Here is a 24901-nt window from a genome sequence, read left to right on the forward strand (position 1 = left end):
CATGCATCACTGGTTCAGATTAGTGGCCCGTCCCGGGGCCCGGTATAAACCGTTGCATGAGTTACTAACTCATGGGAGCAGGTCGGATGCGCCTGTATAGGTCTGGCCGTCTGAGCCTGAGCTGAGTAGACTGGGGTTTTCGTCTTTAGGTAAATGTGAAAAAAAACCTCACGAAATGGGGGTCATTTTGGTTCCGCCGAAACTGAGCCTGAAAGCAAGGAAGTTCACTAATGACGATGAACGTCATTTTTCACACCGGCCTTCCAGCCAGAATTCAATTAAGGGGGCGATGCCTATGAAAAATAATACACGCAGCATCCCCTAGCACCTCCAGCACCTTCCCAGGGCCATGGCCCCCATGCCCCCGGTCTATACGAATCCACATAATGGAGCCACCACACCTCTCTCGAGAACTATATCGGGCGAATTCGGTGTCTGTGAATGGCGAATTGATATAGGGCGATTTGTTGAAAATAAATGTTTGCAAAATTGCAATGAGATTTTACTCCAGCATCAGCGGAGCGAGCTAGCGGTTGTGCTGCATGCAACACAGCTAGCCGAGCTGAGCTCGCTGAGTTTATTTACTATAGACTGTACTATAGTGTAATGTTATTGCCCGCATATGTACACACGCAAGCCGCTGCGATCGCGAAAGTTATGATAGACGCTGGTGAATCCCTCCTCGACAACACTGATTTTGATGAGCTCCTGCTATCTAACTTTGTCCTGTATATTCTGTTTCTCAGCTGAAGTGTTACTTTACTCTAATATGTAGGCCGAATTCCAGTTTTTCAACCAAAAATATTGTCATCACTGCTTTGTTCCGAACTGCACCAGTATCAGTTGAACTTGGTTCGCTTGTTGTGAATGGAAGTTGACTTGAGAAGTTGAGGAGCCTGTTTAGCCTGGCTGTATTTACAGTCGAGAGGAGCAGTGACGTGCTTTTAGTTTTGCATGTGGAGCAACCCTGTCTAAGTTAGCCTGACATGCTTGAGGTGAGCTAAGATTAAAGTATTCATAACAATTGCAATATAAAGTCTTTGATATAAAAAAGCCCATTCATGATTCATTGGCATTGCCACCACACATCAAACGAACGTCTTCGTCGATGTGAAAGTCAGTAACTTAATTAAAAATAAGAGTTAAGACAATTAAATGGGTCGTAAAATTAAAACATTAAAACTAGTCTAAAACAACTTGAAGTTTGAAAATTTATATGTTACATGTTGTAATTAATGAAAATTGAAAGGGAATTGAATAGGCCTAGATCTTTTTATTTGTATTACTGAATGTGTGCATCATACATGTTAGAAAAGGAAGACACTAAACTTTGCAATATCCTTCCAAAGGGAACTTGAATAGAAAGATAAAATGTAAAATGGTCAAAAACACATTTTCAAAGTCAATGATTTTGTTGTTTTCTCAACTTTTTCCAAAGGCCAAATAAAACACGCGTTCCACCATTTTCAAATCACCAAAATATTTCACATGCGAAGAGGGCCGGGTACGATTTGAAGCTGATTTTGTAAAAAAAAGACTTTCTGAACAATTTTACTTATTCATATTTTGTAGGTGTTTGTGTAGATCAAAAGCTTCAGTCTCTGTATCTTGGTTGTTCTGCTGAACTGCGTTGGCTCACTCACCAATACGTAGACTGAAGAGCTTGGAGGCCCGTATGTATAGACAACGTATTAGCAGTAACGTTAGATCTAACATTCGGCGGAAACCCGTTATTCCAATCGTTTTTTGTACATTACGTGTCACATTATGAAAGAAATTGCATTCATATTTACGAAAAATGTATAAAATTCAGAAATATCGTACCTTAGACCGTATTTAGTGCTAATTACTTTCAAATGATGATCGAAACATTGTCATCTTCGATCCTTTCGTCAGCATAAGTTGCCAACTTGGATGACGTCATCATCCTTACAGACGTATTTACCAGTCGCTATTAATCGTGATTCGTGCTGCTGCTTTGCGCTTGTAATCTATGTGCGTGCGTTCGGAACTTGTCGCTCGCATTGATTCGCTAGGATATCGAAAATTAAATCGGAAAGCCTTGATAAAAGCACAACTCATTGAACGTAGAGGGAAGCAACACACGGCTGCCATTTTTCATCTCCGGCAGAAGAATTAAAAAAATAAGACGAAAATCATTGGTAACATATATATTTTCAATATTTTATTGGATTTGCATAGTATCAAAAGAAAGATTAGAGTCTAGCAAAAATAGTGGGCATTCATTCAAGATGATATGTCAGTTAGAATTGAAAAAAATAAAAATCTATAAACCTGGTCACCCATATTGGAAGAAATGATTACACATGCAGGCTCACACCAACACACTACCGTCTGTGAATGGGGATGATAGTAAAATGTCAGAAATTGTTGAATAAATCCCCAGAAACGACGGTTATTCCTGTCTAGTGTTTGTGTATTAATGGTGAAAGTTTGATGAATTTTATGAGAATATTGTGTTTGATACGACTGGATTCATGAAAGTGTTCAGTAATACGATTGACTACCATTATAGTACTAATATGGCTACCAGATAGTGGCATGGCCCTGATGGTACAGTGATACTTTGGCCCGCGCCAAGTCAGTGCATGTTAAACAAATGTTTGGTTTGGGATCTAGTATTTCTCTTGTATTGCCACAAATCCAATCTGATCGACTTTCCTGAATAAATCAAATTGAAACTTGTATTGCATCACTTGCATGTGTAGGGTTTGTAAATTAACATCTACTTGATGAGAAGAAACAATAGTCAGTTCAAAACAGCAGCATAACTCGGATTTTAACAGCAAACGTAACATGGACGAAGACGGTGAATAAAGTAAATGAAGATAATATCTGGATCTTGTCTATCTGTATAGGTCTCTGTGTCTGTGTCTTTAATAAAATAACTGTCTCTACTTTGCCTTCCTGGGGGGCGTTTCATCAATAGTTTCGTCCGACAAGTTGTCAGATCAGACAACTTTCCTGGATTCTGATTGGTTGAGAAACACTGTTACTATAGTAACTGTCGGATAAAACAGGACTTGTCAGATAAAACGTCTGACAAGTCCTTTCATGAAACGCTCCCCTGGCCTACATCAAAATTGTTGCTACAGGAACATAACATTATTTAAATGAACCAAAAGCTAACCAATGAAATTAAAGAAAATAGAAGAACCCAACTGAAATTTAGTAATCAAATCATAATATAATTATAAACCAATGAGGAATTAAGATGAATGTGATAAAAGATGTTTGGTGATATATGAATGTAATAATGAGAAGAGAAACTAAGGAGTCGGGTGAGGGATAGAATGATGGGATACCTGAATAGAGAAGGAATGAAGATGACAAAAGAGAATCAGATGAAAGGAACTGGAGGAGGATGAATGGAACCTGAATATCATTAAACTCATAGGCCCGTATTCTGAAGTCGGGTTTAACTCAAACTCAGGTTTAAAGTTGTGGTTTAAGTATGGGAAGCCAAAAGTATCAAAATTTTTATTAAGTTGTATGTTTCTTATGTTTACTGTGCTCTTTCCTGATTCATCGATGGTGAAGACAATCATCTATTTATACTTCCTACACAATTATGAATGATTTGAGAGCCGAGTGAGCTGAAGTTTGATATCTCTACTGTTAGTGATTGTGTAACGATTGGCTGTCCATACTTAAACCACAACTTTAAACCTGAGTTTAAGTTAAACCCGACTTCAGAATACGGGCCATATAACCTAAGTTCAGACTGCAAGGGCAGAAAGGAACAACAGCTGGAGAAGAAAACACAAAAGGAAATAAACATGTAAGAAAATGCTGAAATAACTATCTTACACATGTGTGATAAACCTTGTCCAAAGATAAAAAAAAAAAAATAAGATTTCACCCCCAAATTACTTAGAACATTGAGGAACTGAGAAGTTGCTGCCTATTAAGAAGAGGCTCAGTTGTAAAGTGGTAACAGAGCCTCTGCATGTACGAGGGGGTAGCTGACTTTGTATGTGTCTGCATAAGATCAAAGAAAACAGTACGAAACAAACTGACATGTATAATGCTCTAACTCCACCATATAATTGTATAATTGCAATTGCAATTTGAGTCAACTTGCATAATTGCAAGTCAAGTCAGGGATAGTTTATGAAATGTGTTCAATTTTTAATACCGTCTTAATGCAGAATATGTTTTTTGTCTCTCCCGCATTAGAAGAAGCGAGATATCATGTAATGTAGGTGTCGCTTTTCCTACTGCAGCGACAGCGGTGTCATAAACATTGAAATCCGAACCATGGTTTTGTCTTTGGAATAGAATGTCCACATAACTTATAGTTATAATAACCAAATTTTGAAAATATTGTTTTCGAGATAATCTCAATATTATAATTTGTTAATAATTATGTATTCGGTTTAATTTTTCATCAGAAAGTATGAGTGTAATTTCAAATTCCTTGGTCAAGGTCAGCTGCCATTTCAGATCAATTTAGTTGGAAAAAAATTAGTACTTTGTTTTTGTTATTTTTAAAAGTGCTTTAAATAAATCAAATTAAATGTGAAACCCATGGAACAAATGCGGAAGTTTGTCTCAATAATTTGGTCTGTCTGAACAATTTTTGAAAAGTATTGATGAAGGTTTGATGAAATTCCTTTACAAATTTTGTGAAAGTTTTAATACTCGTAAAGTCACAGACTAGCAGCTCCTCCATATCGTAGTCAGTCATTGAATCATCATATCACACATACATGTACGACGGTGCATACCATTTTAGAGAAAATTAACTTCAAAGTTTACTGTAATTTTCATTCCCCAGCCTTACAACATATTCATTGCTAGAAAAATACATGTTTGGAAAGACCAAGAAAATTGCTTGACATTGGTACTGAATCTTTATTTTTACACAAAACCAAGGATCAGAGGAAATATCACAAAACACCTACATGTACATGCTTGAAATTTCGGTTTGAGAGGTTAAGATTTTCCCTCTACAAAAACGCCATAGGGGATACAACAACCCCGACCGCGATTTCAATGCGCGCTTTCAGTCAAAAACATATCGCTTTTTCATGTACAAAGTTAATGCAGTGATATAAAATGTTCAATCTGTGCAATTGATGATTATTAATGTTATTATTTATTTGACCAAATTATGATACAAACAATGAACATAAATGACTTTTAAATACATAATAAAAACAAACATTAGAGAATGGAGTAGTGCTGCATGCTGGTCAGGGGTGATAAAAGCATACCTGTAAATAGCTGTTGCTTGGAAGCATATTACCCCCCAATGTGCAGTATTGCAATGTGAACAATGTGGGGTGAGGCATTAGGTAAATTGCCAATTCGTCTACTGCCAACTTGGTAAATGTTCAACTACCTTTGATGGTATTCGTTAGACATTGCTTTTGCTTAAAAGGTAAATTGCCAATTTGTCTACTTCCAACTCGTCCACTCACCACATGCTGTTCTGTCTATCAGCATTTCATTTAACAACCATTTGGTCCATTAACCATTTGGTCCAATCATCACTTCGTCTAATCGCCATTTCGTCTCATAACCAGTTGGTCTAATATCCATTTCATTTTCATTCATTTTGCACAATTTAACTTTATGGACTGAATGGCTATTGGACCAACTGGTTATTAGACGGAATTGCATTAGACTAAATGAAAGGAGAACATGTGGTGAGTGGACGAACTGATAGTAGACCTAATAAAGACGAGTTGGCAATTGAACGAATTGGCATTAGACAATTGGAAATAAACCATGTGTTACACCCTATATCCCCCATGCAACTGGACTTTGAGTACAGCTTTAAGTCACACTTAAGTCTCTGTGATTTTATTTTTCTATTATATTCTTATTATTGATTAATGATTCCTGCATGAATAAGAAATTTATTTATTTTTTAATGACTAGCAAAAATGGCATTTGCGCTGCAGAAATACATGTACAGTTTAAATTAATCAAGCAATGTGAAGTGTTTAGAGCTTGATGTGTCCGATATGTGGCAAATTGCTGATGTAAGCTTCTGTTAGCAAATATGAATTACCCTATCGCATAGCATCTGAATCTGACCATCTTTGGCACTAATTTTTTTTCTTTACCTTTTAAGACCCAGACCGGCGCTAAAAGGGAACCTGACAAATGGGAAAGAAATGCATGTTTATGTAGACTACAGAGTAAAACAATGTCAGTTTTATGCATATTCACCACTTGACAGCCCAGTATTTTGCTAGAAAAAGTCATATTAACAGGTTTCTAAAATACATGTAGGCTTTATCGCGCTTTTTAACGGCCTGAATTATGTGATGTAACATTGTGATTCCAGCTTTAGATTACATATTAAATTTTTTTCTTCAGTTTGCAGACGAAATGGCACTGACAATTATTCAGTGCTCAAAAGGATGGAAATCTACAGCTCTTCACTAGATTATTTGTGATTTCTTTGATTGACTCTTATTAAGCCTAAATTGTTATGTCAGCAAAAGTTATTACACTTAATCTGAATACACCTGTGCCAAGGTGGGAAATAAAATATGCCAAACACTTGTCCAAAGCTGTAGATTTTTTATAATCAATTCAAGCTTGCAAGAAGATATTTATTATACTATTACTATGTGATAGAAAAAATTTAGCAGGAAATCAAATTTTATGTAATCTGAAAAGCAAATATATTACCAAGGTTTTCTGTGTACTAACGTATGGAATCACAATGGTTTTAACACATCATGATGTTCACAGATGTGAGGCTGGTAAAAAGGACAATAAACCTTTTTTTTTTGAAGCCCAAAAGTACTCAGCTGGAAAGAGAGATGAAAATACCATTCATTGCTGTGTTTTACAGTTTATAAGCTTTTGATTGATATATATGACTTGTCAATTTCACTTTTGGGTCCAATCAGGGTCTTTGAGCAATGTTTTACTTTTCAAAGTGAAAATTTTACTGTTAGTTTACAGGTGGTTACATTGTTGGGCATGATCATTAATTGGGCTCCATTTCTTTTATTCCTTCTTTCTTACAAATATGCAGGAACTCCTTGGACAGATGCCTTGGTTCATGGTGTAGCAGAAAATACACCAAATTTTATTTTGCGGTTGCAGAAGTGGCACATTTTAGACCGGTTTTGAGGTGACCATTAGTGTCATCTACCCCACAGTCAAGCTGGCGTACCCAATGGGAACGATGGCGGGGGCACCCACGAGTGCCGATGCCTGTCTTAGTATAGTACACAGCCTCATGTGCCATCGCCAGGGAGGAGAATCGGAATCTTTTGCAAAGAGGGCCATTGAAAGTTTGGTGAAAAAACTGAAAGAGAAGAGAGATGAGCTGGACAGCCTTATCACAGCCATTACCACAAACGGCGCACATCCCAGTAAATGTGTCACGATACAAAGGACATTGGATGGCAGGTTACAGGTAATTTAACTCCATTTTACTAGCTAGCAACAAGCGAACAAGTTGGATTTGTCTTTGTAAAAGACTCACCCGACTTTTGAAAAGGGGGAAGAGGTGCGTGTTATTCACTGGCAAATATGGTACCTTAAATTCCATCAAAAGCTAATATTTTTATACTTTCTACAAAGTTTATTCATTTCTTTTAATGAAAGAATCATATTCACTTAATACCAAGCCCATGTCTCATTATCTTGCTTTGATGATCATGGAAAAAAATAAAGATTTGTACATTTTGGGAGCACAATTTTGATATATTTCCTTCATTTCTTTATTTTTCTTTTTAAAGAATTAGCAAAACACCATATTGAAAATGTTCCTTGATAATGACTTTGAGAAAAAAAATTGTTCAGGGCCTATTGATTGTTTGATGGAAACCTATATTATTCAGGACACTTTTCTTGCTTTTGTGATGGGGAGAAAGGTTTGGAATGGGGCCTGTTATAAGATATACTGGTTGTCAAACTGTCATTTGGAATGGAATTAGTCTTGAAACGTTAACTTTGTATGAACCGAGTTAAACCTTGCAAACAATGGGAAGGAGAGGGGTGCTTTTTCCCCTGTTCTAATTGCAGGCACGTGATGGTTCTTATTTCAGAGAACCTTTGTATTATAGATGGCGTGAGGTGAAAATGTTTTCTTATTACCTCAATGTTTATCATCAAGGGAGGGTATTTCAAAGGTAACTGGTTTGCATTTCCCCCAAGGAAGGAACAGTTCTCCTTTCCAGGTTGTGCTAGAAAGTGAAACCTGTCTAGGTAGAGAGCTCACCTGGATATGGCATATTAGACGGTTTCCTCTCAGGAGTGTGCATGTCACACACTGCACTGCCAATATGTTTCCCTTTCTATCAACAAACTAACCCATTTCTTACCAACTCTCTATTGCCCCCCTTGCCAGCCAGGTCATTAAAACAAAATCACTGGAAAATGTGAAATGGGAAGGTAATAGTTCTGGTAAATAAGTAAATAAATTATTTTCAGGGGATTTAAAGAGGAAATCTTAAAACACACAAAAGATTCTTTTGATACAACAAAAAAGATCGACAATCACCAAATGTATTATTTGATTGTTAGTACTAACCAGGTGTGATTGGGAGGGGGGGGAGGCAGCCAGACAAGAACCTTTTTTGGGGATGGGGCTGAGAAAATCTGCCTGTCTGAAAAATCTGAATCAATTAACCTATATACTCTTTGATGTAACAATGCTTAGCTTTCCTCAAGATGGCAAGAGATTTCTGTGTTACCTCTTTTATGAAATCCAGGGGCGGTATTCTGAACATTGTCTTTTCTCCATATTTTATCTTATCTCAGAGACATGACAAAATCGGTATTCTGGTGGATGTCATAACTTTTGTCACAAAAATTGTCATAAATTTTGTCTCTTCTCTTTAGCGCGCACCAAAAATACGCGGCTTTAAATGCACGTAATCCTGTTATACAAGCAAAAGATGTGACAAAAGTTATGACAGGGGGGTAGCAGTCATAAATTTTGTCATATTTTTTAGTACCAAATATCCCGATATCCTGCCGACTGAATGTCAAGCAAATATTATTTAGATTAGATTGTGTCATTAGTTTCACTCATCTTCCATGACAATTTTCAAAATTATTTTTTCATGCTACAATTAGTTAGGCCCGAAATATTTATTCCTCCTTTTTTCTCTTTTTTCCTTTTCTACTTCTCTAAAATCCGTCACAGCTCCCTGTCTCTCTTTGTAATTAAGCTCATTAATATATGTGTAGTTGCGAGATGCCAGCAACTGTTTTGGGGATACGCCCTACCTGCCACCAGGCTTTCCTATTGGCTAGAAGGGCTCCAACTCGGAACTAACGATGATTTTGATTGGTTTGCTTCCGAAAAGATGGGTGGGAACTTTGAGAGATATGACAGGGAAAAGACAATGTTCAGAATACCGATTTGTGACAATCATAGCAGTGTCACATCTCGGAGAGAAATGACAAAATTTATGACAAGAGTTATGACAGAGTTCCAGAATACCACCCCAGGATACACCCCAACCAAAAGCTTTAGGTTAAGTGTAGAATACAGAAGTTACCAGTACAAAAATTCAGTTATTATTTTATTCTAGAGCAATTAAACAGTAGGCCTAATTCTGAAATAAAAACATGGTACTGCTACTGCTCATAGTGATCACTTTAAAATCAGTAATTTGAATGGAATACATTTACTTGTACAATACAGTAATATTGCATCAGGTGTATCACCACTGGCAGTGGATAGTGCTAACAAATCACCAGCGGTGATCATTACATGTAACATGTTTTTGAGTTGTTATAACTGCACCCGATTGATTTTAACTCATTTTCTCACGTTGTCAGCAGAATTGTGAGTTTGTGACGTAGAATACATCATTGTGCACGATGCATATTATCCATGGTGATGTATTATTCGTCACAATGCAAATATGCAAAGAGTAGTGCGCTGTGATATAAGCTCCACCTAGGTATCACTAGCGAGTGGTGATCAGTAACATCATCATTCAGACATTAGCATGATGTCTTATCCATAGCACAAACCTACATGTAGTCATGAGGGGTGTTTGATCACGGGTGGTAATCAATCACCACTTGAGATAAAGGAGATGTGTGATCTATCACGACTGGCGATTGATGTAACATGACCCATACATGAAGCCATTGGCAACAATGTCTGAAAAGTGGACCATGGTTAAAGATTTTAACAAAATTTTACTTTTGGTCATGACTGAATTGAAAAAAAAATCAGATATGACCTATATTTTTTAGATCTGAAGGTTTTCGCAGTTTTGAGAAAAGTATGTCAGAATGTTCAATAGGTTACATGCTGGCACATGACTTGGCTGGGAGCATTGTTTTTCTTCCTCGCAGGTTGTTCTCATAATGAATTGGAGTGAATTATGTGGTCTCGGTAGATAATGAGTCATCATGGGTATTGTGTGGGTATCAAGTAGCTTGTATGCTGAGCTGAATTTTGGCATGCTTCCCCAAAATGATATCATATGATATACGAAGAAAATCAATGATTCCTGAGGGATTATCTGATGGTTTTAGCAAGTAGTTTAATAGCCCTGGGCATGTTGAAAAGATTTAATCCTACATCTCATTTCATCATGCGGTATGAGTGACTACATGCAGAAATGAGGATGGAATATTGCGCTTATGTACAGAAATGTATGTTCTCACTAATTCTTGCAGTTTGTAAATTATTTAATTCTTGGATAATATACATGTAATGTTCAGTAATACATGTAATTGTACTTGTTCATGTATATTTTTACCTGTAGCTGATATCTAAGGTTTTGATTTCTATGAGTTATGATAACAGCTATTCCTCAATATCAAGTTCAAGAGTTATTTCCTGGAAATACTGTATAGTAGCTACTTGTACAATGTTTCACACTTTTTTTTACAGTAAATTGAAATATCAATAGGCTTAAGTGGTAGTGGATGAATATGTAATTAACACACCCTCAAGGCAGTTATGAATCATACAGTGTTTGATTTGGAAATCATTTTATGTGGTAGTGATTCAGCATAATAATGTCCGGAATATAGTGGTAGACTATCTATTAGCGCAAAATATTGATGACATGTTTTTTCTTCATGGTGAACTAGATGTGTACAATAGTGCAATCATACACCTGTATTTCCTTTTTTCCCATGTCAGGCCACGTTAAGTTATGACTTTTGCCCTGAGATTATTAGTGCCATATATCCCTATGGGACAAGCAAGGGGTGAAGTTGTTCAGTATACATGTCACAGTGAATGGGATGATGTCATAATGATGCATGTACCATGTAGATGCTGATAAATTCAAGCAAGAAAATTTAGAAAACTTGCTCTCAAATTCTGTTCCTCACTTTCCTAAGTTCAGTTTTGTTCATTTTAAGAGTTAAGTTAGCATCATGGGGGAAGTTTGATATGAATAATGACATAAATTAGATCTAGCCAGTTAGACTTCTCATTTTTTTTTTTACAATTGGAACAATAGCATCGGAACCTGGTTTTCAGAAATGATCATGATGACCCTCCACTAATATTTATTGCTGTACTGTCTATATTCCTTTATTGATAAGAAACAATAATACATGAATTTCTTTTTTTTCTTTGTTGATGATTTCAGGTTGCTGGGAGGAAAGGTTTTCCACATGTGATTTATGCCAGGATATGGAGATGGCCTGATTTGCACAAAAATGAACTAAAACACTTGAAATTCTGTCAGTATGCATTTGATCTGAAATGTGACAGTGTGTGTGTAAATCCATACCACTATGAAAGAATTGTGTCGCCTGGAATTGGTGAGTGTACATGTATTTTGTGATTGATTTTACTTTTATGTTTTGGAAATGTGAGCTTCATGAAAGTAGAGGTTGATATCTAATAATCTAAGTAGAGGTTGACATCTAATAATAAAAGTAAATGTGTATTGATTGTTTCCAAAAGTTTACATGCTCATTTTACTATCTTCATCAGAAATGTGGACACTTCTACTCAGTGTGCATGTACATGTAGGTTGGAGGCTGATAATCCTCCCAAACAAAGAAATATAGGTAAAGTATTTTCAAAAGTGTGTTCTAAACTTGCCTAGTGTTGGAAGTAATTTGGTTGCAAATATTTTATCAAAAGCATATTTAAAACATTGAAAACATAGACCTTTTATATATTCTTAAATTTGTAAAATGCACTATTGACTGTCAAGAATGCACACATACAGCTTCTATTTCCTCCTTTACTTTCTTTTTCTCCCTTAATACAAAATTATCTTCCTTTTCTTTCCTTCTAGATCTGACTGGGCTAACATTACAACACACAGGTGAGAGAACCAATGTACATACCGGTATGTGTTACATTGCTTATCTTTCAATTTTTAAAACATGTATTTATTCATGTTTCATGCATTTATGATATATTTAGTTACTTCTACAGTCTATTGAAATGAATCTCTTGTGGAGCATCATTGCAGAAAGAGTTGTGTTTAAACACAAATCAAAATATCAATAGCAAGTCTCAAATGCATGCTTTTGATTGGTTGAAAGTCAAGTTGCGCATGATTCTTAGAATTATGTTTGATTGCAGCTCTTTCTACAATGGGCCCCTGGCCTGATGACCTTCAAAATGCAGAAAAGTTTCTGCAGAGAGATATAAGTCAGTTATAGTAATAATCTGAACTACATGTATGTACTACATTGTACAAATGTAGGTAGAGATTTAATTTGAGCTTAAAGATAAATTCCAGTTTTGGTAACGATCTAAAAATGACTTTTTACAGAATCTAATATAATGACCACCCAAGTGTCTGTTTGTATGAATAAAAAATATGTGCCAAAGGATTCTGGAAGAAATTGTGTAATTGCAGAGAAATCAGCAAAATAAGCGCGGATTCGGTCACTTCCGTCGGGTCTTTATTCCAGCAATAATAATACACTGTCCCACGTGTGCCTATCTGTGTTGGTTATCTTCAGTGTGAACATTTTTCAGCGTAGATTTCAAGATTTCACAAAGTTCAGTTTATGTAACTGTACCAGATCTAGATCCGCGATGATAAACTGACAATTAAGCCTTGTTTTACAGACTTTCTCATGAAATCAGTCTTTACTGCAACTACTGGCATTTCTCTTTAAGTATCAAAGTTGCTAATTATAAGAATTGATGACAAAGATGGGGTTCTTTCGCAGGAGGGCCATTAAATTTGCTTTAAAGTAATGTCCAATGATGGGACCTGTTCAATTTCTAGTTAATAGTAGTACAATAGTACAATTAACACGTAGACACTGAGTGGCCTACATTGTACATGTACTTTTCAAAGAGATGATGGCAACTTGGCCATCTGCTGGTGCTATTATCAAATGTTCTGTAATAGTTGGTACATGGTTGCTAGGTTACTGGGGTACAACAACACCTACATGCATTGTAGCTGTAAAAAAATACATGCTCTCCCTTCCAAACTGCATAAATGGCAGCTCTCCAAACAGTTTTGATGATATAGGTATGAGGTGTGAACAAGTAGTACAGACATTGAGTAAATTTGCTGTCCTAAATGGAAATGCCTTTGTTGAGGGTTGGATTTTGTTATTAAAGGCCTTTGTGATCACTTGTAATTCTTATTCTTAGTGCCTCTACTGTCATAGAACTACATGTGTATGTCATAGTATGCTATTTTGAGAGGAATCAGTGAATTGATGGGTGTTGTTTGAAAGCTCTTTGATTATTTTATATTTCTTTGTTTTACTTAGTACTTGATCAGTAGTCATAAAAATAAAGTTTCTCAGCAATATAGGTTATTTTCTTTATTATTTTTTCTGACCAAAGAAATTCAAATTGCAATTAAAAATGCACATTGGAATTGAAAATAAGATGAATGTAACTACTAACAAATGCTTTTCCATAATTTATCTTTACTACAGCAGGTCCTCCACGTGTGGTTAAAGATGAGTTTGGAGGAGAATGTATTCAGGTGGAGCAGAACATATCCCACCCTCCCGGCATGAGCAACGGGGGGATCCAGAACATCCAGCACCCTGCCGTACCCCTGGGCCAACCCCATGGTCCACCCCATGGCCCTCCCCACAGTTCATCTCATCTCCCGTCGCATGGATCACCTCACGTGTCATCACACGGCTCCCCCCACGGAGCACCTGGGCCGTCATCGGCTGGGCTCAGCGATTTCAACCGTATGCTGGCACATCAACAAGGTAATGTGGATTCCTTGATATGAGAGTCTTTTAATCTAGTGTTATGAGAGGCTGTATGCGGAGCCTTTACTCTGACCTACCCCCCCCCCCCCCCGTTACATGGAAGGGGGAGGGGGGAGGCAAGGCAAAGACAGAAATGGGGGATATAAATGTCACAAATAACTATACAACTTGGACAAGAGAAAGTGATATCACGTTCGCCTTTATTATGATGTATTGTATTGAAATTTTGGATAGAGTGATTCACAAATGTCTGGTTTCAACATACATATACATGTATCTAGGTATCTTCTTTGCAATTATTTTTATATGTATGGTAACATTTCCATGGACGATATCAGTACACATGCACACACAGCACCATCAAATTTTGATTGGGTGTTCAGTGGAAAAAAAGTGTATATGAAAATAAACTTATATGTAAATTAATGGAGATTTTTCTGATCAACAGCTGCATTTTTATTAACCAAAAGAATCAATTTCATCCTAATTGATATATTTTTGTTTACATTCTGCCTACTTTATTTAATCTTAACAGGTCAAGTTCCTCCGCCAGTTTCCATGCCCCCACATTCCATGGGTATGCCTTCCATCCCCCCACCAGCCCATCAACAGCCCCCTTTCTCTGCTCCAGGTCCATCTCAAGCCCTCTCCACTCCTCCGGTTCCTGCCCCTCCGGCTCACTCGACACCCCCTCAACCAGCCCAGCCATCTCCTGCCATGCACGCCAGTCATGCATCGGTTCCACAAGGTGAGATAGTGTAGGATTTTTTTCATAAGAAGCTATGTTTATTATCATTGTATGTAGTACAAGTGGTGGTAGTAGAATACTGGTAGATATTGTATTTTGTAAGTTTATGTGTTATGGTGGTAGTGGCAATATTATTTCTATTATTAGTAGAAGTAGTAGTAGCAGCAGCTGTAGCACTAGTGGTAACAGCAGCTGCGATAGAAATTTATTGAAATCAGTCTTTGCCTGTGTTTAAAATGCACAACACATCGATGAATGTACGCACATACTCCTAATTGCATTATTTTATGACTTCCTATTTGTATGACTTCATTATTTTGTTTTGTATCTGATCAGGTGCCCCACTAGCTCCAGGTCCCAGTTCATCGGGTGGTCCAGGCCCATCTGGTCCACCTCCTCCTCCAACCCAACAAGCCCCTAGTCAAGGACCACCGTCTGCTCCTCCCATGCCACAACAGACTTCTCAGGGTCCTACATCACCTGTACCAAACATGACCTCTTCATCTTTCCAGAGAAGTGAGTGTCTCATGGTTGATTTAGGGATAAAAGCCTATCTAGTTATTCTTCTAAATTGAAATTTTGATAGATAGTTTCTAAATATCATCCCTCAAAAGCTGGCACTTATTTATTTAAAATAATTTTTCTTAATAAGCTTACTCATGACATTCTGTTATTTTTGCCTGGCTGTACTTTTTAGCTATTTAGACATTTAATTTTGAAAACTTAGCTTGTTTGGTTTGATGAGGGGATACTTGATATTTGATACTTGCTCAGGTGATTCTTCTTGCAGCTCTAAATGTTGAACTGGAATGAACTTATAGAAGCAATAGTTCTGAGGATAAAATTAATTTTCTGAAAATTCTATTATTATCCTGTCTTAAAAATATTTTCAGCTTTTAGTGAAACATGTGCAGGTAATTCAGACTCCCAGAAAATGAAAATCAATCATTCTTATTTGAAATATCTCTGGATTTTTCCACTTTTCTTTTCTTCTATTTTGAATACCAATGAGGTTCATGCCAACTTTTCATTTTTTTACCATGAGGTCATGAAAAACATGTGGAAAATGAAAAAAATATATATGCTTAATATTGCTGCATTTGATACCTGAGTGATAATAATAAATTGGAATGATACTGATCCATATTCTTAACTTGTATATTTTCCAGGTAATTCCGAGTCATGGGGAGGTGCAGGTCCTAGCGGGAGTACCCTCAACTACCGTCAGGGTGTCAACCCACAAGGTGTGAGTGGACAGAATCAGTTTCATGGTTACCAGATGCCAAAGGACAATGCAGCAGTGGAACCACCCCTATCAACTCAACCAGGTATGAACTATAGAGTGCCGAAGTGTGACGTCATCAATTTTCCATTTATGCAGCTTTTTTTTAATACCATATTTTGGTAAACCATGGTGAAAAAACACCAACTGCTAAAATTTGTTGGCAATCGGTCCATAGGGACCTTAGATACGACCTCATGAATATATGATTTGCCCTAATGAAGTCAATGTACCTACACAATTAAATGTTAATGGTATTGAAAGAAAATGGATAATAAATGCACAAATGAAATGAAACTCTTGTCTCACCTGCACCCCAAAATTCTAAGGCCTATTGACAGGGCATCCACAGCCTTGGATTAATTTAAAAAAAGGTCAACAAAGACTGCAGTACACATATTTTTTTGTGATGGATAGAAGGCTTAAAAAATCCTCAACATACTCTGATTATATAGCAACCCTGATGTGTTATTACACTGAATATATTTGTAAATTGAATCTTTATAGAACTCTATTATTCATGTCACAATTTAAAGGGGGGAAATCTGTATATATTTGTATGTTAACTGATTATTTATGCATGTTTTTATTACTGACAATTTAATTTGGATTCTTTATATTTTGTTCTATTTAGCTCCAGAGTATTGGTGTTCAATAGCCTACTTTGAACTTGATACCCAAGTTGGCGAGATCTTCAAGATCCAGTCCTCCTGTCCTACGGTGAAGGTAGATGGCTATGTAGATCCCTCAAGAATGGACAGATTTTGCTTAGGACAGTTATCCAATGTACATAGAACAGAGAGCAGTGAGAAAGCAAGGTATTTTATTAGTGTTCCTTTTGATAAAATGAAATAAAAAAGAGGAAATTATTTTGAATAAAAATATTCATTATGAAGCAGGTCACCATTTGAATACATTATGTTTTGTAATTTTAAGAAATCTTTTTTTTTACAATGAAAATGTTGGAAATTTCATTTTGCAATCCTCAAACAACATGATTTCATGAGTAAATAATTCTTGCAAGTTCTTGTTGCTACTTGAAACTTTGATTTTCGGAAATGATGATTTGAAGACAAACGAATGAAAAATAGAAAAGAGGCTGCTGGATTAAATTTATATCTTTTCAAATTCTAAGGTCTGCCTGGAGGTTTACGTTTGGTTTGCAAAACTTTATCATTCTCAGCAAGTTTTACCTATGATTCATACATGGGCTGCAATTTATGCACTGTAAAAGTACCATATCCTTCTTGAAATTTTATTTTCAATGTCGTCTCTTAATGAACTTTAGCCATTATTGACTGATTTTCTGTATGCGAAGTGTTCATTCGGAGCTATAGGAAATTCATATGAAGACATCTTTGATCTCTTTTTTCAGGCTTCACATCGGTAAGGGTGTACAGCTGGAGCTGAAAGGAGAAGGTGACGTGTGGGTCAGGTGTCTTAGTGATCATGCTGTCTTTGTTCAAAGCTACTACCTTGACAGGGAAGCCGGACGAGCACCCGGTGATGCAGTTCATAAGATATATCCTACAGCATACATCAAGGTAACGATGGAATGAGAAATTCAAAGCTTCTATGTGACTTCAGTCATTGGACGAGATATATTGAATTTAAATCTGAGCATGGCTGATGTGGGTCACATGATCTACTCTACAGTATATATAGAGGAAATGGTAGATGACATTGTACCATAAATAGATTGCTTTAAAAAATTATTTAAAAGAAAAAATGATAAAACAAAAATACACTAGAATAGACAATAATCCCTGAAATTATGTTTCTTTTTATTCTTTAACTTACAATGTGGCCCTATGTCAAAGTTGTGTATGGACACAACCCCCTATTATTTCATATAACATTCTTTACATTTGTATTTGGAATTGTTATTTGTTTCTGTAATGGGAACGAATTGTGTTTATTCCAGTTATGATCATCAAATGAATCTAAATAAGACATGACAACATGATTATCCAAGTGTTTATATGTACAAATAAAAATGATGTAACAAAAACAATATCTTTGAAATTCAAATGAGTAATTGGTCTCTATTAAGCAAAATAGCATGACATTCTTTTTCAGTGCAATAATACTTATGATTTTGGGTGCTATCTGTCTTTGCTTTTCAATCGAGATTACTATTGTACTTCCTAAAATGATTATTCAGTGCAACTTGTGAAGTTCAGCTTTGATGATGCCATGTGAATTAATCATATTACAAATCTTTAGTCTATTTATTTTACCAGTCTTGAAGGATGAAATAAGACTACCTTGCACACTTATAATTTCAGAAGAATGTGATTTAATGAAAAGGGATGTCTGTTGTTATGACAACAATCCTCTTTTATCTTTATGTAGGTATTTGATCTCAAGCAATGTTATGCCCAGATGAAGTCACAAGCAGCCACAGCTCAGGCAGCGGCAGCTGCTCAAGCAGCAGCTGTAGCAGGACATGTACCTGGTCCATCATCCGTAGGGGGAATAGCACCAGCAGTCCGTAAGTGTATCCTTCGTTTAGCCTTTGGAAATGATGTTGGTTGTGATTGTAAAGATTGATGATGATGATGATGGTGGTGGTGGTGATGATGATGATGATGATGATGGTGATGATGATGGCGGAGGTAAATACTGCTCTTGTTAATTGCATCTCACAATATGAATATACCATAAGTCAGTTGCAAAGGACTTTTTGGATATTACTACTTTATCAAAATGTATTTGTATTTCAGTAGTTGTAATCTGAGGATTGTGATTTTCATTAAACACGGTGCATCGTGTATGCTTGAAAGACTTGCAGTTCTTTCTCAATAATGGAGTGTAATGTTTTTTGTAATGCAAGAAAAAAGATACCAATGATTATCTTGATAGTTACAATTCTGTATGCATTATGCAAGGCATATTGAAATTACCTTCCTATTTTTAGAAGGAAAACCCTGCAATTAATGGTATTATATTATTTTTGTTGCTGCTTCAGGTTACTCGGCTGCAGCAGGGATTGGAGTGGATGACTTGAGGCGACTGTGTATATTACGGATGAGTTTTGTGAAGGGTTGGGGTCCAGACTACCCACGACAGAGCATCAAGGAGACTCCATGTTGGATTGAAATTCACCTTCACAGAGCACTTCAACTCTTGGACGAGGTCCTTCACACGATGCCTCTCATGGAACCGCATCCTATAGACTGAGCCATCTCATTGGCATGGCAACAAACTTTATATCTGATTTTTGCAGCGAATGAGGATTCTCATGGTATGTGTGACTTGACAAACGAGGCTGCGATTATATCACTTTTGCCCTTCGCTGCATTCAAAGGAAAGACTTGGAAAAGGACCCTTCAAAAGGCTGTGAAGCTTTACAGATGAGCTCCTTTGAATCGTGTGTGAAGTTGCGGCATGTTTTCTATTTCATATCAGGCCTCATAGCTCGGCTGAATGAATTATCCCATGGTGGAATCTGTTTTAAAATTATTGAGAGACACAAGGTCTGTGTTGAACCTTGCCAGTGAAACCAAAGGAGGAATGGTGCTATGTTTACAGGGGAACTTGTTTGCTTGGAGTTCATGCAACTCTTTCTTGGCATTACAGAAGAGTACAATACAAATGCATCTGGCTGATTATTGCTGAATTTGGAAATCTGATTTTGTTGGGCCTGACCAATCAGCTATAGACCTTATGCATGTGAAGTCATCGCGCCGCCATCTTAGTGGCTGAAGCCCACGCATTGGTGATCTGCAGCTGCATCTCTGACAACTCTGTTTAGGCATATTCCCATGTCCTCTAAGGGAGGGCGCTATTGAGATTATCATCATATGCATAAGGCCTATTGAGAGAAACTGATGTGATGGAAGATGGATATTACTTTATTCAAATAGATTCACAGAGAAAAGAAAATGTGGGTGGAGTTTTTAGTTGTAATGCACATGAAAACAGCAGATAGAGGGAGAGAGAAAGAGAGTACTGGGGTATGAAAGACACAGGAGATTATTACAAAGGCCAAGGCAATTGATTTTTTGGTAGGCTTACCATCACCATGTTGTCATTTATTTGTTTACAAATCAAGATGAAATATTACAATATTACTATTACAAGATGATCGTGTGCTTAATTGATTACAGGTATGATACTTTACTTTGCACATCTCACCAGAGCCAGAGATGCCTAAAACCATGGAGATCATTCTCTTGAAGCATCTTTGCAGTAATTTTCACTGACAAACCTGCTCTCATCCAATGGGATGCAAGTATTTCAGTAGCTTGGTACTGTCAGTGAAAATCACTGACATAAATTGCATCGTGAAATGTGGGCCCAGGCCTTGAAAGTTTAGACATTGGTTTATTACTCTTGTGAGGTGCAATATAAACATGTGGGGTTACAACATTAGCAATAAATACAATGAAGATGAACTAACTTGGTGTGATCAAATCTGTCATTTCTTTCTTTTTTCTACTGAGGTTTAGTCTTTTGGCATGTGAACAAAAATACTGAGGCAGAAACAAAAAAGAACCTTGCCTCATTTCTTTCTTTGGAAGCACTCTTTGTGATGTTTCTAAAGTGCGTTGCTAAACACGTGTATTTATATGAAAATATTGTGAATATTGTATCATATGGATATTTCTGAGTCGCTATTATGTTTGTAATTTTCTCAGTTATAATTTTTCTTCTTCATTTTACAGATTGTTGAATTTTGAGTAGTACTATACTGAAAAAAATAAATACCCTTCAAGCTTTCTGTTGATGTAGATCATGTACTATTTTTTTTTCTATGTCTTCCATGAATATCATGCTATTGAATGATCAGGTGATTTCATGGGGAGTGCTGTTCTCTTCTTCAAACTGCTTTAAATGCTTGGGGTTTAAAAATGTGATCTCATTCCCTAGTGAGTTTTACTTGTAAATAACTTTGTTGATATTTAGCTTGATTTAGCAGAAATATATGTACATTGTCTCCTGATGAGGACTTTTCTTCGATCATTTCTGACTGACTCGTGTGTTGATTTCAAAATGACTTCCTGATTTAATGCTGCCTGTATACTTTCATTAACTTGAAGAGATGAAATGCCCCATACTAGTGCAAATACAAAGTTTTTAAAGTTTAAGGAATGTGAATTTATCAATAACACCAGTGAACTTTTCAACCATAGTTTGGACACAATCATGATCTTCAAGAGTCAGGTTTATAAAAGACAGAATTCTTGATTCATTTAGGAATAAATGAGAACAGAATTATTCAAGGAACACACACATTGCTTATTAAAGAAATCTCTATTTTTCATGCCACTTGTTTGCTGATATATATTTTATGATCAATACCTGAATGCAATGCTTGCTGCTTTATGTAGAGTTGGTATAAATGAGTTATACCAGTTTGAATCATGATTATTCAAAATCTGCGAACAAATTTATTTGAACAAAATACAGTTTATATTAGTGTTATCAGTCATGGTATGATTTTCATTATTAATGAGCTTATCTGAAATACGTAAGAAGATATTGTTTTTTTCTTCTCAAATGCCTGATCAAGGTCTTGTATACCTGTATGTGTTTTTCTTGAGTACATCCTCAGAATTCCTTTGCCTTTGTTTATGTGAAGATCATGTACAGTTTTATGTTTTACAACTTTATGCAAGTATCTGCAACCATTTTGCATTGTGTGTATGTCGGAAGAAATGTCATACATATAGTCTGTTGGATGAATGAAAGCATGTCATTTGTGAATCATTATTATAATGCATTTGCAAGAGTGAATATATCCAATCAAATATTTTGTCATGTTGCTATTCAACTTTGTTCACAGTCAAAGGAGAATGATACCCTTCATCTTGGTGCAAGTTAGCTTGTGTGAAAGCAGAAAAATGAAAGAATGAGTAAATATGGACAAGAAATAAGGAATTTATGAGCATTTGAGTGTTGGGATTACTAATGCTCACTGGCAATGAGAACGAGATCTGTGATGTCACACATGTACGGCTCTCCGCTTTGGTACTGAAAATATACCCTAAACATCTCTTTTTGCTCATTCTCTAATATGACGAAAATTTCATTCAGGATACAATGTTGTCAAACCTCATTTAAACACTCGCATAAAAAGAGAAGACCCATTCATGAAAAAGACTAGATTCATTATTACAATACATACAGTAAAGTAATTGAAAAGTGGTACAGTGTGTGACGTCACAGATTTTGCATTACCAATAGAAGGATCTACATTGTATTAGTGATCCCAATATCCAAATTCTCAAACTTTCATTGATCTTTCTATTTCATATGAATTCAACTGGTTTCCAAGGGTTTTTCTCCGTTAAGCAGCTTATTTTTCAAGAGAACTAGATTCATGCACAACATAATTCTCTTTAATCTATCCTTACTGCCATTTTCAAATACTCTATGAACTGGTTCAAACATTTCATCTAAACTGAAATGCACAATGTACAGGCATGAATATTATGGACTTCTGTATTTTCCAATTCACATGCATTTGTTAGTAGTAGGTATATGAACTCTTGCAATTTCAATAAAAGGGCATTGTTTGAAAATATTTTTTTTCTTGAAATTGAATCTGATTATACATACATTTACTTCTGTTAGATAATTGAATGGGAGTTCAGATATTCACCTTTCTATTTTGGTGTAGACAAAACAATTCACATTAAATAAATAGGGAACTTCCCCTTTTGTTTGGGTTTAAACAGTGGGTCAGTATTTGGGGTTTACTAAAGATTAGTAGGTTTGATATATATATATTTTACATTCAGATTTTGACTTGCAAGGTGATATGGTATGTGTGTATTCCTATGATGCAGGAGTTTTGTATTCCAAAGTCAAAACTTGCCACAAAATGAATGTTCACTGGAAATAACTTGAAGTGCACAGTATTATTATGACTACTAAGATAACCGCATCTTGATCTAGCTCCTGATGTCAAGTCTCAAAGAATACACAAGCCCATCAAATATTTGTCACACGACTTCAATTACTGCTATATTATGACCCATTCAAGGCCACTCGTGATTATAAACGTTTTCTTGTATGTAATGCAATGAATTGAATTTGTGAAGTAATTTATTGTACACACGTAATGTTTCACTTGTATCATGTACAGTGGTGTGTAAATGTATTGTTTGATCAGTGCATAATAATAAAATTGATGAGTTACTATGGAATTATAAGCAAGCTGTTGAAAGGTGATTCATTTCATTTTGTGCTGTACATTTGTACCACACACCCTCTTCCCCATTCTCTGTTATTCATGCAAAATCATCTTATCATTGTCCCTTATGTTGGTGATTTTCGCAAATAATGTGATTGGATTTTATAGCAACTTTGTCAAGTAATACAAGATGCTGCTTTATATGTTCCCCTAGGCCCTGCATAAAAAAGAATTGAGATTGGTTGATCCAGTAATCAAAAACATCTCAAATGCATATTGTCCATTATTTTAAAAATGTTTTCTAAACATGATGTATATTCATGCGTGCACCATTGTCTTGACAATCTAGTATGCCTCTCTTTGTTTCCTGTTTGAAATATTATGACATTTCCATAGGTGAGGTTGATCAGGGGCCAGTTTCATAAGGGACTTGCATCTGTTGCATCTACCATGGTAACAGGGCTCAGCAGCCAATCATAATCAAGGTCTCCATGATGGTAGTTGCCACAATGGCAAAGTTACAACAGTTGCAAGTCCTTAAGGAAACGGGCCCCAGATCAATCAACGTTCCACACTAAAACCAAATTCCAAAGAATCCAAACTGATATTTGAAGTAAAACATAAAAGGTAGACTTTATTGTCAATAAATGTCACAGATTTTCAAATAAAGAAAAAGATTGAAATACACACATATACAAACATTAACTGAACAACAGAATGTGTATGGGCAGCAGTGAGAACTCTTGGTTGATTACTAAGGAGACGGTTACTAGGCTCCTTTTACAAAACCATCTTGTCATCTAATATACATGTAGCTAGCATGTGTACAAATGAAACGGTCTGAATTGTGGTTGAAATCACTTGTTATTCAATGGTGATCATCAAAATATTCAATTACTATAAGGAAATCTATAATTCAGTCCCTTTTCATTAGTGCATCAACAAAATCAGATATATCATCTAGATTTATTCCAATACAAATGAAACTTTTAATCAGAATACTGCTACTACAGCATTGGAATGTCCAAGATATCGAGCTTACAGAATACATGAAAGAATCTATCAAAAAAAGGTAGCTCAGACACAAATGAGAAAAGTGTACTTGTGATACTTGCATACATACTGTATGCAAAAAAAAAAGAATGCTGATAAAGGTTAAAACATGACAAAAATAATGAAACATAATCTGCATTGGGTACTCATTTTTCTTTGGAACTTAAAAAAAGGGAAGTACAGAAGTATGCAATATAGATCAATATATTCTAGCACAAATCATTAATTTTGCATAAGACGATAAGCCAAGTCTTTGTCATAGTCAAAGATGGTAAAAAAAAAACTGCTGAGCAAATTCCACAAAATGATCAACTTTTCTGTACTGCCGATCCCAGTGTAAGAGCATTACAAAAAAGGTCAGATGTGCCAATGGACTTGACTGGGGCAAAATGACCCATCTTTACATAGCCCTGTACAATACTAATGATAAAATACGTAAATTGAAACATATTGTGAAATAAAAAAAAAAACAAATCAAGGTAAATAAATAGTAAAAAAACAAAAAAGTTATGAATCCATTTACAATACA

The 24901-nt window shown here is 36.0% G+C and overlaps 1 protein-coding gene across 4 annotated transcripts; it reads left to right on the forward strand.

Moving 5' to 3' along the window:
- Positions 1 to 614: 614 nt before the first annotated feature.
- Positions 615 to 24712, forward strand: LOC121411373 (mothers against decapentaplegic homolog 4-like). Of its 4 annotated transcripts, none has more exons than XM_041604056.1 (12): positions 615 to 995; positions 7025 to 7411; positions 11574 to 11748; positions 12234 to 12287; positions 13855 to 14142; positions 14681 to 14893; positions 15230 to 15409; positions 16063 to 16221; positions 16810 to 16993; positions 17551 to 17719; positions 18531 to 18669; positions 19147 to 24712. In XM_041604056.1, exons 2-12 carry the CDS (start codon positions 7169 to 7171, stop codon positions 19356 to 19358), a joined length of 2016 nt encoding a protein of 671 aa, XP_041459990.1. In that variant the 5' UTR covers positions 615 to 995; positions 7025 to 7168; the 3' UTR covers positions 19359 to 24712. The 4 variants fall into 4 exon arrangements, with proteins under 4 accessions (XP_041459990.1, XP_041459991.1, XP_041459993.1 ...); XM_041604057.1 differs by having other exon boundaries at positions 13858 to 14142; XM_041604059.1 differs by having other exon boundaries at positions 12234 to 12263; positions 13858 to 14142.
- The last annotated feature ends 189 nt before the right edge of the window (positions 24713 to 24901 follow it).

Source organism: Lytechinus variegatus, chromosome 3, assembly GCF_018143015.1.
Source record: "Lytechinus variegatus isolate NC3 chromosome 3, Lvar_3.0, whole genome shotgun sequence".
NCBI classification, from domain to species: Eukaryota; Metazoa; Echinodermata; class Echinoidea; order Temnopleuroida; family Toxopneustidae; genus Lytechinus; species Lytechinus variegatus.